Source organism: Harpia harpyja, chromosome 6, assembly GCF_026419915.1.
Source record: "Harpia harpyja isolate bHarHar1 chromosome 6, bHarHar1 primary haplotype, whole genome shotgun sequence".
NCBI lineage: Eukaryota > Metazoa > Chordata > Aves > Accipitriformes > Accipitridae > Harpia > Harpia harpyja.
This window is the reverse complement of record NC_068945.1, coordinates 2,110,566-2,126,606: the sequence shown is the minus strand read 5'-3', so window position 1 is coordinate 2,126,606 and position 16,041 is coordinate 2,110,566. Positions and strand designations below refer to the sequence as shown.

General features: G+C 42.9%; 1 protein-coding gene across 9 annotated transcripts in view; it reads right to left on the bottom strand.

Annotated features, from left to right (window-relative positions):
* The window catches only part of PRR5 (proline rich 5), a 94,740-nt gene that overhangs the window by 56,206 nt on the left and 22,493 nt on the right, over nucleotides 1-16,041 (bottom strand). For 7 of the 9 annotated variants that reach the window (XM_052789870.1, XM_052789878.1, XM_052789869.1 and 4 more), the window contains one exon: nucleotides 14,752-14,924. The exons of 1 other annotated variant lie outside the window; for it this stretch is intronic. Coding sequence is in view for 1 of the 8 variants with exons in the window: in XM_052789874.1 (XP_052645834.1) it covers nucleotides 1,936-1,937 (2 nt within the window). In the remaining 7 variants the exon portion in view is untranslated. Of the gene's footprint in view, nucleotides 1-1,935; nucleotides 2,281-14,751; nucleotides 14,925-16,041 lie in introns of those variants that run through there. One more of the 9 variants, XM_052789874.1, reaches the window with a different exon arrangement.

Genomic DNA, 16,041 nt, shown 5'->3' with positions numbered 1-16,041 from the left:
GAGCGAGATGCTTTGTCTTTCTCTGCCTTTTTTTTTTTTTTTAAATCGAGATAACAGCTGCACAACTCACGGCATACTTAGTTTCTACAAAAGCCCCAGGTGTCTTATCTTCAAAGGAAAAATCTTCTTTCTCTCTCTGACTGCAGCACTGGAGCTGAAGGATATGCTGCTACAAGACTCCAGCCCATGCTTAGCTCACTGTCACTCACTTGCGGTTCTGTTTTAAATTCAGGAGTGCCTGGCTTGTCTGCTGGGAAGTAACGTAACAAAACAGCCATTAGCTTTCTCAGAAAAGAAACTGTTTGCAATAGACTGAGCCAGAGCCCAAGAACTGCTCTTCTGTTGCTACAGCATTGGTCTGCAAATAGTGGTAAAAGCCACAAAGGCTCCTTGCAGAGTAGCCTTCCACTCACTGGAAGGGGGCTACCATATAGAAGAATTTACCCTTTCTTTTTTTCCCCACTTCCTACTTACTCTTTTCATCTGTGATAACCTATTGTCTAGATTCAGGCTATAATTGGATTTGTTTGTGTCCAAATAATACGGCAAAGTTTACATTACAGGAGAACTAAATTTCTCACAGCGAGATCTGCCCTATGTGCATCATTTACTGACATATTTTAGTAAAAATTGATTCTTCTCACTACTCACCCAAACTCAGCTAAGCTTATTGCATGTAACTATTTTCTTCCAAAATTTGTATTTGGTATTACCTCCATGGGAACCAGTTCCAGAACTACCTAGGAAAATAAATCCATTTCTACCTTGTGCTCGTTTTAGCAGTAGCAGTTTTACCCAGCTGCTTGGATTAGCGTTACATTGATTGTCCTTCCCACACCAAAACGCTCAAGTATACAAATGAGCATCACAGTAGAAGGCACATAACGTTTCACTTTGGAAGGGACCTGCAGCTCCACATCTAACCTATGTACAAAGACATTGCTATCCCCAGTCTCTTCCAAATGTTTAAATCCTTCAAACAAACGAACAACAATCCGCTATGTACACAGCAGCAAAAGGAAAACAAACACAACAATATATGGCTGTATTCTAAGGAATGAGATGGCTTCTACAGCATACAAATCAGTGACCAAAAATAGATACAGCAGAACACTTCTTTGTTCAAATCGGATGAAAGGCACTCCATTTTTGTGGATAATACAGCCTAGGAGAGCAGGGGAGCACAACTCAGTCTGAGCTTCTGCTGAGGGCTCAGGTAAACGTGCGTCTGCCCTGCTAAGTGAAACAACTAGTTAGATAAACCTGTGGCAATATAATCCCATCTAATTTCATTTTCCACCTAACTCAGTTGCTTTTCTGTTTCTCACTTGCTGTGAATTTGACAGGCCTTGCAAAATGTTATTATACTGGATTAAACCCTTGGAATTTTTAACTCTTTGATCCCTCAGCAGCACCGAAGACTTTATAAACTGTACCCTGATGATGCCAGTACGTCAGCAGCTACATAATAACGTTTCATCTGCTTTTTTTCCTAAAATCCTCAACTAGTTAACTGACTGAACCCAGGGAGCTGCTGTGTCAACCTTGGATATGCCAGACAACACTGCAAAAAGCAGTACTTTGCTTCCTCGTAAAATGCCGAATACCAAGAAAAGAAAAAAAAAAAAAAAGGACCTCTTTCCGGCTGTATGTTGAAATATTACACCTATAGAAGTCAGACTATTTTTATGCCACCCCATCAATCTCACTAACCAGAACTAGATTCAGAGTTGACACATGCACAAAACACATGGGAGAGGAAGCATTCCAGTTTCCTGAAAAATTTCGGATTGAGGTAACAGAGGACAGGCTTTCTCTACACTTCTTCCTCCTTCCTATGATTCCACCTGATCAAATGTTGATTTATGACAAAATAAATCATTTTCAACAAGGATTACCTCCACCCATAATTACAGAGTGATACTTCACATTTACATTGTGCTGCGCGTCCACGGACATCCTTGACTTCATGGCATTCATTAATTCAGCCTGAGCAGCTCTTGGGTATGAAGATAAAGGATACAATCCGCACTTCAGCATTAAGAATGAAGGAGAAAGGTGATGTGACTTGCCCAGGCTACCCCGTGACCAGGTGGCAGAGATGTCAAGAGATCCCAGGACCTCTACCTCCTTTCCAGCACAGTCCCAATGGAATGCTGCAAGGACTGGGTAGCCAGGGACTCCTTGGGCCCAGGCGACCGGAGGGTGATGCAGAAGACAAAGCTCCTTGCCAGGACTTGCGGTGCAGCCGTTCCTCTGTAGCCACTGGTGAAGAGAGTTGTCGCAATATAGCACTGCTTCAAGATTGAGAGGCTAAGCAGCAGAGATTGCTCGCTATTGGTCATGGAGAGGGATAAGAGCACTGACCAGACTAATTGGGAGGGAGGGGAGGACGGGGGATTGGTGGGGGCCCTCCCATAGGCTCAATAACAAGCACAAGCTTCTTAAATAGAACAACTGCACTCAGCACATTTACAGAGCTGAGACTGTAAAGTACTGTTACGTTAATTCATTCAATCGCAGCATGCCGTAGACGGTGCTAATACTACTATTTCACTCACATGAAACCTGCAGCTCAAAGGTTAAGTGATTTAATCAAAGCCACACAACCACCTCAGTGTGGAAGGCACATCCAGTCCTAGCTCCTGCTCCCTCCCTTCCCCTCCAACATCTCTCCTCATAAAAACAGGCCTGTCTCTACTAGAAACCGTTCTTTCATCTGTGGGGCCCACATCCTGCGGGTGACTGCATGGTAAGTCCCGGAGCCGCCACGGTGCTGGAGACGTAGGGGAATTCTGCTCACCTGGACTTAGTTGCTATCTTGAGGCCTAAAACAACGTACAGGTACATGAATATAGGCTGACAGCCCAAGAGGATTTATGCTGTTATTACAAGACAACTTTAGCATACAGATCCAGGACCTTGTAGCAAACATGGCTTTTAAAATAATCACCAAGGGTAACTCTGTAGTTACCTCCTGGTATGCCTGCAATGCCTGCAACATTCTCGCTGGGAGCTGTGGTTTAAAGACCGTATTGCTGCCCCTAGCAAATGTTAAAAAAAATCCAGGCAGATCTCCCCATGCATACACTTGGTTTCAAAAGAAGGAGATTTGCTAAAAACCAAACCAAAACAAAACAAAACCAACCCCCAAAAACCCCTACATTTTATTTATGTAATGCTATGTTAATTTTTACAGTACAATCATATTGTCTTCTTAAAAGTTTCTTTTTGACAGTGATAAGAGGGGAAAGGAAGGAAAAAGTAATGTTCATGCATGGGAACATTAAGAAATTCACTATATACGAAACTCATAATAAAGCTGCCAATGCTGTGGCTGCTATGGGTCAATGTGTCTTCAGCTACACCGTTCTGCTACTGCAATGACAGGTTAACACTGCAGCGATATTGGTGCCAGTGGGAGGATATAATCAGCAAGAGAATTTGCTATCTCAGCTTTATTCACCAGAGCTTTGCCATGTAAAAAACAACTCAATAAATATAAATTTTAATTGGGGGGGGGGGGGGGGGAAGCCTGCTACTTCCCTTTATCTCCCCTCCTCTTTTGGAGAAGAGAGCAGAAAACCCTATGGAAATGCTGAATGGTGTATGCTCTGCAACCGAAGAACAAAGAGGTAAAGTGTATCTATGGCAGAAAGGAGTTAAAAACCTCCTTAGACGAATGCACTTTAGTTTTTCATAAACCACACCACAGAACTTAGGGCATGCCTCAACATATGCCAAAGCTCAGGAATTAGTCTTCTGAAAAACCACACTTCTTAAAGGCACAACACGTTCTGCTGCGCCAGCAGAGGAGGGGCAAGGCGGAAAGGGAGAAGAAGATGCGACTATCAGGGAAAAAATAAAAAGAGCAGAGGGGGGAAATGACGTTGCAAACCTTATGACTCATCAATTCCTTTGCTACAATATCTACATAAAGCTCCTTTATCATCAGAAAACAAAGAATAAAGAGAATAAAGAAAGTATGAAACCAAACAGGCACTATTTACGCCCTTCCCCCTCCATCCCATTGACTCTCTGCAACCTCTGGAGATAAAGGCACCCTCAAGGACAGTTTCTGCCTGTCATTTATGGAGGTTGGTCACAGGACAGCCTTGGTTTTGCTAGTCCTTTGCATTATTTCTGCCCTCACAACAGCCAAGCACAAATTTATAGGAGGGGACCTGGGCTTACTGAGCCATCTCCCCAACCTCTGAAACACCTCCTGTGTACTCCTGTACTTCTGCATCTTGGGACCAATCGTGCCCACATGACCACAGTTGCCACCCTTTAGACCGAGCTGGGCTTTCTGATCCTTCAACTGCATGTAGGACTCACACATGGGGTTTATCTTTTATGTTGTGAAAAAGAAGAAATGCTCAAGACAGTATCTCCTTCCTAAGCAAGCAGAAGGTTATACCCAAGAAGGGTCCTTTGACTACCGTTAGAACAGGATGCTCTGCTCCCCTCACCATTTCTGCAGCAACACCTGCAAGCGCAGTCCATCCCACAAAGCTTCAGACCTGACCCACAGGCAGCCACGGCTGCTGCAGTTCCACTGCCTGCTTTGGAGATACACTGGCTTGCACCAAGCACGGACACCCATAATCACTGCAACCTGTGGAGGATCAGGGCCAATCTCCTGGACCTTCCCTTCCCAGTGTTGTTCAGTGTGAGGCAGGGCAGTATGAATGTGCCTAGGAGACTTTTTCAGCAAAGAGAGAGACCTGCATCTGAGCAAAGGACCACCTGGACTGCAGCAACCATCCATGTCTAGCTTCTTTTCAGTTTTCTGCTGGACAACATTTCTTATCTGTTCACTGACTGAGCTTCTCAGTGTCCCCACTTTGCTCCCTTCCTGCTTCTCCGTCACCCTTTGCTCTTGTGCTCCCTCTTCCTTTTTTGTCTTTCTTGGTTAGCTAATTCTTCCTCTGACGAAGTTTTTACATATAATGAAAAGGGAAAGGAAAACTGAGACCAAAACACTGGTACTAACACAGTGTTTGCAAACAACCCTTCGGCTGGCTCTAAGGGAATCAAGTCCTTGTCTTGCCTGTTTGGACTGTGAGCTGTTCTTTAGCTCTTCTTTACACTTTTCATTCAGTGTTTGTATACTAGCTAGCAAAACAGGGCTCTGAGCTCAGAATAAGTCCCCAGTCACCAGCCTAATCTTACACAGGTCATGAATCTAGTAATACCTGTGAGAAAGCCTTTGCTCAAAGCATCCATGAAATCCCATCCCTTTTGCCAGCAGAAGTTTTTGGTTTACAGAGCATAACAATATAAGCAGTTCTTAAAGTACAGTAGATATAGCTAAATTTTTTTTTCCTTGTCCTTCAGGAGATAGGAATTAGGAGAGAATTAGGATAGGAATAGGCCTGTTACACCCCCATCCAAAATATCAAGCTTTCCATCAAAGGGCAATTCCCCTAGCTCATAGTATCGTTCCTCATTATCTCTTTACAGGTTCTGGGAATTAAAGATAGCACAGTGATCCGAATGAGCATGACGACGATGTTGGAGGAGGTGAGGATCAATGCTCTGGATTACAGGACCTGCGGCATTACCACCTTTTCTATTCATATCACCTCCAGGGAAGGAGATGGGTTTCCGAGCACCAGACGTGCCCGTTCCATGTTTCACTGTTGCCCACTCACCAAATTCACAACCCGTTGCAACCAGTACATACTCCAAGGCAAGCCCACAACTTTGCTGTTAAATGGAAGTCAAACCTCTAACTGTGATTTAGAAAGTAAGGACTCAAGAGTTCTGATGAATAAGCAAATCAAACATTTAAAATACTTTGTGCTCTTATTACAAGATCATGAGATAGATAGTGAAAAATTAATCTTAGAAAGTAACTGAGCTCATAACACATATGACTTTTTCCTTCCTGAGCTCTGTGTGAATTCTTTCCTAAATTGCCTATCTTGCATAATTTTAATTGGATCCCAGAACACCATGACCTTGATGCAGCAGCTACAGTATCTCAGTGCTGTCTTCTATAGTTATCTATGGTACAGTGCCTTCCAAATCTGTGAACCCTGCAAGATCAGAACTGTGTGCTGCGCAGCGCTATTTTTCTTATATCCAAACACTTCTGATTCAAGGTCTTCCAGGAAGGCTCTGATTGCCTTGGAAGGTCACCAAGATAAAGAACCCACTTTGGTAACTAGCTGAGTTTCTAATAAACTGCACTGGTGGCCAGCTGTTAGTTACAAGCGATATCCTGGCTTTACTCTCAAAGCCAGGATATCACTTGTGTGATACTCTCTCTCTATGAGAACGTGAGCATGTCTGGAAAGATGAACCATGCCTTGAGATTACTGCCACCTCCTGTGCATAAGTCAGGGAGGTCACTTCAGTACTGAGCAATGCAAGAAACAGGTATGCAAATTTGGGGGATCTTTGACTCTGGTAGTACTACGCTGCTGTTACTCAAACAGTACTATAGCTCTCTGGAACAAATCTTGTAGTCCCGTAAAAGTCAAAAAAGCCTAGCCTTCAATACAAATGGATTCTTTCAGAAAATTTATCATTCTCCCTTGGCATCACAAGGGTATTTTTCTGAATGGAAAAATCGCCAGACAGATTTTAAAGGTAATCCAAAATTGCAACATCTAGCTATGTAGTTGGACTCTGTAGCCTTCAGCACGGTCGAGCTTTCATTAGGAACTTAAAAATGGGGACCTTTTGCCATCTTCTCGTACGCACATGCTGAGACAGTCCCTGCACGCTGAGATACAGGGCAGTGGAAATAGCAAGGGTAAAAAAGGCCTTCATCACACAAATTATTTTACACTTGTACCTTTAAATCTTCATTTCACCAGGTCAGCAGGTCCAGCACTATGGCCTCCCAGTATGAATCATGTCAGTGTTTTTCTCAGGATTCTCTGGGAAATAACTTATCTCAAAGGGCAGAGTGCTGGAATTTTTTAGACTCCATGACAAGGTTTGGAAAAACTCCTTTCACTCTCACTCCAGCTCATTAGCCAGTCTCAATCTTCAATCAGACATCAACATTACATCACCGTTTGAGTTATCGCCTTGAAGGAATGCCTTGTTATCAAACAGGTAAGGCAGATTCCATTACATTTGCTTCCAGAAAACTTTTCTTTCCCCACAAGGTAGCAACAACTAGATAACTAGTCCAGGTACTCCTCCCTCCCTGAAGTCAGCATAAACACCAGCCTCCTCAAGGTACTGAGGGATGCAGTGGAAGAACAGTGGTGCCATTCAGAAGGTTTGTGAATCTTCAGCAGCAATGTGGTATCTTTCCTCTCTCTCTTTTTCCTGATGAGTCCTGCTGCTCCAGCTTGCTTGTTCACCAGGCTTCCTTTAGTCATTTCAAATGATCTGCTCTCCAAACTCAGGCTATATATTTTATTGCAAAATAGTTCAAGTTCTCTAAACATATGGAAAACTAAAATTCTTTTTTTTTTTTTTTTCCTTTCAGAAAACTGCTGGGACCAAAAAGGTTTTAGGCTTCATGGCATCTGGACCTGTGACCCATCCAGGGTCTTTCAAGCTTGCCGCTCCAGGGCCAGCAGTTTGAAAGCCCACACAGACTGAGCTCCCCCACTCTGAAGCAGAAAGGTTGAAGGACTTATCTCGAGCAAGGCTCCCAGATGCTCTGCTGGACTGCTGTCATCCTGGTACTGAAAACCCTGGGCCATGTTTCTAGGATGCACAGCTCCTTCATAGAGAAAGCCACAGGCCAGGTAGTCAGTCCCAGGCTTGCAGCCAGCACTTGCTTGAATTGCTTCCTGCAGAGCATACTTCATTTTGGGAACGTCACTGGAAAAAATAAATAAATTGAAAACCTCTCACAAGTGGGGAAGCCTGGACTGTGGTCAGCTCTGTGCTCAAATCCCTGCCTCAAGTCCTTTCAATATACTTTGGTGTTTATAAATAGGTTGGTACCAAAATTCACCAACTTGACATTTTCACAGTAAGACATGGTGATCCCTGAGGGGAAGATCACAGGACGACGAACAAATCTCGGCCTCACAGAGAAACTACAGCCATTGCTCACCCTGACTCTTAAAAACTGACAAACCCGTTTGTGTCAGCCTGTTTGTTTTTTTAAATTTCAAGCCCGTGTGAGCCACATGCCAGGTTTCAGCCTGATGAAACCCGAAGGGGTGAAGACCTGAGGTGATGAGGACGCCTGGGAGGGTGGCCAGGCAGAGCTAGGCCTGCGTGCCCCCTCAGCCGCGCAGGGGCTGCTGCGGCAGCACTCAGCAACCCCGCCCACCGGGCGCGTGGGGAGGAAACCCTGAAAACAGCCATCTAAAACAGAAAAAAACCCCAATAAAAACACGCACCGTAACTTCTGTGAAGGCATGCACCCAGGCACGTTGCTTTTAACCAGATTTTAACTTTTTGACAGAGCCCCTCACGACTTGTTACGGCCTCTTTCGGGCAGGATGCACGTTCCCGCCGCCTGGCCTGAGGAGACGCTGCCCAGGCGGCCATTTTATTACCGGCTCCATGTCCCCCCACCGGCCCTGCCCCGCTCCTCGCCCCGACACCGGCAGCAGGGCAGGGAGTGTCGGCCGCCACCGCGACCCAGCCGCGCCGGCCTCAGAGGAGGTGACACAAAATGGCAACCAGGGCAGCCCGCCGAGACCCCGCCGCCTGAGGGCGAGGCCAGCGGCCCCGTGACTGAAACAGCTTAACTGCCGCAACACACTTCTGTCATGTATGGGTTTTTTTTAATAAAAGATGTCCGTCTTCTGCTTTTCCAGATGACATGAAAGCAGCAGCGACAGCAGGGACAACGCGACAGGCAGGGCCCGTCCCTGGTTCCCCGTTCCCTCAGGCAGCTTGCAGGACCAGTGGCGCGTCACCCCCTGTTTAGAGGGGCACAAAAATCTGAGGTCAGTACCCCTCCCGGTGGGAGACGCTTCCCGCGGGACACTCTCATATCCCTGGCAAGCAAAGAGGACCTCCTTGCCTCACACTTTTGCTCTGTTCTCCACAGCCCCTCATCGAATAGGGGGCAAAAAACAGCGGTATGTTTCTAAGTGCTGGTTTTCTCAATTCCCACTCTTCTGAGCCACAGCCACCACAAGCGGTGGTGGTGAGGTGGGTCGGAGCGGCAAGGTGTACTGGCAGCTTCAAAGCAGCCGGGGGGCAGCTGGGCATTTCCAGGCAGCCGCAGGGGCTTCCCCACCGCGCTCCCAGTGCGTACCTGAAAAATGGCCATAGCACTGCGAGCCTTCCCGTTTTGCCATTCACCTGCTTTTCACCAGGACATGCATCCATAAAGCTTTAGTCCCTGCTGTGGTATTTTGGTGCTTGCAAATTGTAGGGCACTGGTCAAAAGATGGAGAGACACAACCTTTTTTTTTTTTTCTTTTCTTTTTTTTTTTTCCCCCCTAAGACTCAGAAAGGTCAGATTTGAAATTAATTTTGTCCTATGTAATGTTTTGGCTTGGTTTGTATTTATTCCAAGTGAGTTCACCCATTTCTACTGCAGAAATAAAAGGTCATGAAACCAGTGAATTCTCTCACTCCTAGAAGGGGTGAATCCCTTCTAGGAAGTGAATCACCAGTGAAGTGCACCAAAAGAAAAGAAAATGCAAAAATATATTCTGTGGGACTGTAATCACAGCTGGGCGCAATTATAAAATGCAGAAGGGCACTTTGGATGCCATTTGCTTGCATCAATTTTTAAGCTGTTTAATTTGATTGATGAACATGGGAAAAAAGTAAAACAAAAAACTTCCACATTTTTGCTACCAAAAAGAAAAAAAAAAAAAAAAAAGGCTGTATTCCTTTCTGCAGTATTTGGCTATGCGGCAGTAGGAACCAGCACAAAGATTTGGCCAGACTGGGAGAAGGGAGGAGGACAGGGAAGGGAAAGTTGAATCACTTTATACATAAAATAAATCTAAAACAATCCTGGCCCCCAGCTAATGCTTCGCATGTTAAAAAGGAGATATGTGCGTGTATATATGTGCGTGTCATTATGTTAGTTTTATTAGTCATCTGTTTTAAGAGATTGGCTCCAATGAAGTTTTGGGTCCAGATTTGAACGCTCTGAGGAAGGAGAGTATCCAGAATTGAACTTTTGACTCAGACTGGCATAAAGATAAATGGCTTTTTGAATCCAGGTTTTTGGTTCATTGACTCCATTTGGGTTTCTTCGGTTTCTTAGTACAAGAATTTAGCATGTCGTATGAAACGTAAATGCATCCAGACTTATTCTGCTGGAATAAAATAGAAAGTTTCAGTGTTTGTTTACTGTAGTGTATTGCTTCCTACCTAATGCTTTCAACAGAAAATCTTCTTGGCTCAAATGTTTTGAAGCTTTTTTTTTTTTAAAGGCAAAAGGCTTTCCAACTCTATTGTTGGTACCCTGTAGTGTTAAAAAAGAAGTATAGGAGCCTTACATTTTAAAGGCTGAATCCTTAATACTGTATAACTGTCTTTCCCTATGAGAGGGACTAAACTTTTGTAGCCAAAACCAAAAGGCATCCAAAGTTATTAGATACTTTGTTAAGTCCTAGTTAAGAGGTTTAATGGAAATATGACCAGGACCCACTTGCATTTCACACTTCTCTTACACTTTTATCAAGAAATGCTATCTAGTCAATGTTAGGTGCTGAAACAGTTAGAAGTCCCATTTTGGTTCAAATGCAGAACACAAGTTCTGCAGAAATAAAAAAAATAATCCATTTTCAAGCCCACATCATGATTTTTTGTGCCAGGCATATGACTTTCTAAGGCCTTATTTTGGCAATACTCATTATTTAACTTTTGGAAGATTATTCAGACCTCAGTGAGGTGACCTGTCCTCCTTTGCTTAGATCTGTGAAAGTTGTTTGGGTTGCATTCGAGTAGAGTTGGGGAAAAAAGAGGAATGAAAGATACTATTTTCACCTTCCTTTACTTATAGCAAAGTTAAATGTAATAAATGTAACACTTCCGCTGTTATTTCACATACAGTTAGATAGGTAGATCTATAGATAGAATATTTATGCTTTTATCTACACTTTACTACTGTCTGTATTTTAATGAGATGGTAAATAAGTAACAGGAAGAAAATTGGGAGTAACATTTGGAATAATTCCTTCCTTTTGATTAAATTATTCATAAGAGCTGTGAAGAGACAAGATACTCATGACCGCAGTGACAGCAGCGTAGTGACCTGGCAGGTCAGAACTGGAAGGTGGAATTAAGACTCTCCTGTGATAAAGTTCAGTCACTCTAGCTTGGCCTTCCATTTTTTTAAGCTCATTCAGCACTAGCTACTAGGAAATGAGGCAAGGGACATCAGGAGAGGGATATGTACGTCTCACAAGTAGAGATGTACAGGAAAATCCAGACCTCACTCTGTAGTTGCTGGAGAAAACGGGGCACATCCAGGGTGCACTTCATCATATCCTGTACGGGATACTTAAACCTGGTCAGGAAAGTCATGCTGGGGACGTGCCTGTTCTCTCCACCAACTATAAAGAGAACATAATGTGAGCAGTTCAGGTATGGATATGGTATTCCAAGCTATAAATACCTAAAATTAGACGAGATGAATGTCATCCCCAGTCTCTTACTGCCTGATTGATCATGATACAAGTGTAAATAATCTGGCATCCAACTAATGAATGTTTCATTTCCTCAAGTACATGCTCTGACCCTAGATGAAGAGACCTTTGGGAGCTATCTTTGGTTTTCAAGCTCAGTTGGTATTTCAAGTAGGGAGATATTAAATTAGGAGTATTTCTAGGAGAGTCTGCTGCTGACCAAAGGCATTGTGGGCTTGAGAGAAAAGGACAAACTTTGCAGCCTTCCTGGGACAGCCTCAACAGAAAGGCAAGTGGGATTTGCTGGTTAAGAGCATCTTCTGGCTAGGGAATCTGCTGAAATTTTAGGGAAGAGTTGAGCTGAGAGTAACACCCACTCCAGCAGTGGACAAGGAGAATTAAACAATAAATAAAAATACTGTCAGGTTCCCGTCTGAATTGGAAGAGGAGAAAAAAGGGAGCAAAGAAAAGAGTTACAACTTTGCCAGGAACTTCTCATAATACTAATTATGAACAGATTGAGTGCTTATCAGCTGTGACATAGTAAACATTGCTAATCTCCTTTATTATCTCAACACTCTCCTACTGACTTCTGTCTCCTTGCGAGCACAGCAAATATATTACTTTGCTGTTTCTGATTAGGCCCCTGCCATGCCAAGGCTTCTGCATGTGCTGGATTTGAAACCTGTGACATTTCCATGGAATAGTATGGCAAACATCCAGAAAGTAAAACCTATGTACAACCGTTTACAAAGGCCATGGCCTGCAGATGCAAACTAATGGGGGCCTGAAACCTTCAATACATGTTTTCTATGGTCCCTGTTACAGTAGGACCAGACTCCTAAGACCTTTAAATTATATCATACCACAATGAAGAGCAAATAATAAATGTAACTGTGAAAATATGTACACCATTGGAATATAAAATTTGAATACAATAAAACCATAAGCATCACTTAGTCTATTATATTGCCAGTAAGTTATGTCTTTTGCTATGAAAAAAACCCAAGTGGTCATAAAATGCTGGGTTTGCAGCAGGCAGGCAGTGTTTTTTCATAAGGCATTGGTATTTCTAGTCACCACCACCCTGACAGAGTGTTTGCTAAGTTGCTCAAGGCATAATGTCTAATAATGCCTCCTCCTGTGGTGGGAACTCTGATCTGACTGTCCATCATAGTAAGGTTACAGGTTACATGGTAAGCTATAAACAGTTTACAGTGGGATAGTTTGCAAATGCTCTGCCAGAAACAGAAGGCATGCACATGTGTCTCCGTTTACTCTGAGGGGTAGTTACATAGAATACCAAGAATAAAAAGTTTAACAACGAACAAAAAGATAGAGTGTTCACACTGAACTTCTCAAAATATTTCAGTGAAGCATTAGAGCAGCTTTTAGTTCTGCTGGCAATGGCTGAATCCTCCTAGCAGCTGTATTTGGAGGTGCTGCTGACAGAACTCATGTTTGGTAACAGATTAATTGGTAGACTGCTGACTTGGTTAACAGCAGACATGGGTCCTTGTTTTAGAGAAGGTTGTAAAGTTCAGGAGCAGATATTTTCTGGGTATGCTTGAATAATGTGGGCAGAGGTAGCAGGGATTTCCTGACTGAGTTATACCCAGATTCTTCCCTCAACTTTCCAGAGGAACCGCTTATAAGGAGAAAAGCTATACCCATACTCTTCATGACCTGGGACTATCAAGTTCCCATTGTGCAATACCCCCTCCTCTGCTACTGATACCACTAATTCACTTCTCAGGGAATCCAGAAAGGCAGTAGCTAACAATACCTTGGAAATCCTTACAGCAAAAAGTGCAGCACAAATGAAAATTACTTCTCTCACTTTTAAACATCTGCGCCCAGTTTACAGTCCAAGCTAAATTCTGCTGTAGGTCACAGCCTTGCACTGGATTATGGTGCAAGGCCCCGGTGGGAGCTGCAGATTATAGGGGACCATTTACCCCTGCAGCCTGAGATGAGACCAAGTAACCACTGTAGCAAAATCCAGCTACCACGGCAATGGAGCAGCACAGAACAGGCATTCCCATCATTTACCGCTTGATACAAACTGGGAAGAAAGCATGCATTACCGCCAAGTAAATCAAACCAGAAGTTTTCAAGAGTGAATCCTTTAGAAAAAGCCTCTTTGCTTAAAAAACAGAGGAAAAAAATGTTGAAGCCATGGCAGAGGTTAGATTCTGCAGTTTAGTGATAAAGCAAATAAATCTTTAAGAGAAAATAAGTGCTGTAATGTGTTCAGAAAGAAAATTCTTTTGGAGGAGAAAACTGGCAATTGTTTTCTGAGAAAATTTCTAAGTTGCTTTGAAAAAATAAGAGCTACTACATGCGATGATAATGTTAAAAGAAAAACAGAGCAACATCAAAGACAGATTAAGCACATTTACTTTCTTTTCACATAAATGCACACACACCCCCATACACACTCTCCCTTCATGACTAGCATTTACTGCAAGTGATTTCAAGAAATCTGTAAAAATTTCCTCCTTCCTAAAAACCTTGTATCTCAAACACGGGAATATTAAGGAACTCTAGAGGGTTGTGCCAAGCACCTCTGCAGAAATAGCTGCAGCTGTGTAAGATATTACTACCACTCAGCTGTTCGGTGCCTTTTCTTGCCACACCTACGTATACATCAATCATATATAGGTCATTTGAGAATTCCTCATATGCTTCAGCGCACAGTCAGCCGGGGCAGCTTAATCTGTTTCTGCAACGGTTGTCTGACTATGATCTTGGTGAACAGTATCTGAACCCTCTCATTCAGCTCGAGGTCACCGTGATGGGTAACACCCAAGCTTTTGCATCACCCATTCTGGCTCTCTACTTCAGGGCTTTTTTCCCAAGGACATGAAGTTATTTAGAGGCTCCTCTCAGAGTGCAGAAATTCAAGTAATTTTCTATATTGCTTGCTCACAACCCTGATTCAGCTGTAAATAGATTCTCAGCTGAAAGTTCATGCATACCATTTTTTAAGCTGCACTAAAGCTTGAGGGATGTAGACTGACATGAGCTGATGTTAAAAATCCCAAAGTACTGCATTGTTATTCAGATATTTTTCTATAGCAGAAAATACAGTGGGTTCTGTGGGAAATTTTGGAAGACAGATGTTAACCCTAGTTAGTCCAACAAAACAAACTCTCCAGGTGTCTGAAATTGGAAACATTTTCCAGTTGAAAATAGCGTTGCAGAAACACGTGCTTACCTGCTAAAGGGAGAAGAGAACAGGAGTGAATAGCAAATAGGGAAGACTCTGCAGCAGGTTTCCGATAGTCACATGAAAATTCTTGGCAGCAGGTTTCCGATAGTCACATGAAAATTCTTGACAGGCGATACAATTTGGTTGAAAAAGTCAATTGCCTTGCAATAAAGGCAGCTCTGCAACAAAAGATGAACAAAAAGTAGTATTGCAAGTATTGCTATTCTAGCAGTCGTTTCTCGAGAGTGCACTAGTAAGCCTACACACAACAGACACAGAAGTACAAGTAGTACAATAATCGGTGCTGTTCCACCTCATCACTGACAATTAAATGCTTCTTCTTGCACTTTTCCCTTTTCTGTTTTATTTTCTTCAGGGGGAGCAACTCACTGACACCAGCGCTAAGAGCTATGCTTATCACTAAAAAGAGAGTTTCCGTGAGCACACACAGTGTAAGTAGTTCTGTGTTCCAGCACTAAAGAGGTGACAGAAAAAGGTCTGAAATAGGCTGCGCAATCTGCAGTGACCACCTTTGGAGAGCAGCTGTCTTATGAGGCCTAGAAAAGTCTTAAATGCATCATTTAGAAATACTGGAAATTCTTTCTTTAGGGCTTCAAATGATAGTCATAATATCACTGCCTGTCCTGAGCTGGTCTTGAAGTGCCTGTCTGAGATGACTATTAACAAAATAAACCACTCCAGAGCAGGTATCTTGGTACAGCACAGAATTTATAATTATGTGACTTACAATACAAACATCTTCATAATATAAAGATATTCTTTTTTTTAAATCACTGGTCAATAAATATAAAACTCTATTATGAAAAAAAAAAACATACAGAGACACACAGCAGTATCCACATACATCTGCATCCACATTCTGAGTGCAATTCTTCATGCCTTGCACTTTGCATAGTCATTAGCACCAGCTCTAACACACTGCTAAATCTGATTAGGAATATATAGATGTCCTTTTTGGCTCAGTTTATCCTGCATACAAACCACTCTTGCTTTTGTTTTGTGGCATTTCATACCCACTTTGCCAGGATGTAAATAACTGCATGTGTTTACAAATACATACTTTAAGGTTAATCTTTCCTGCATTTAAGAGAACTAAGAAACCCCCTTATATTCCCACCTTTTTTCCGCTCTATAGGTGTGAGCTTCATTCTGCTACCACTTATTTTAGTCAAAATCAGAGGTGTTAGTTTAAATAACAGTATTGTGCGAAGTCAGTGCATTTTGACTGCAATGCGTTAAGGAGCACACACACAAGCAGCTCAGCAGACAGCCTGC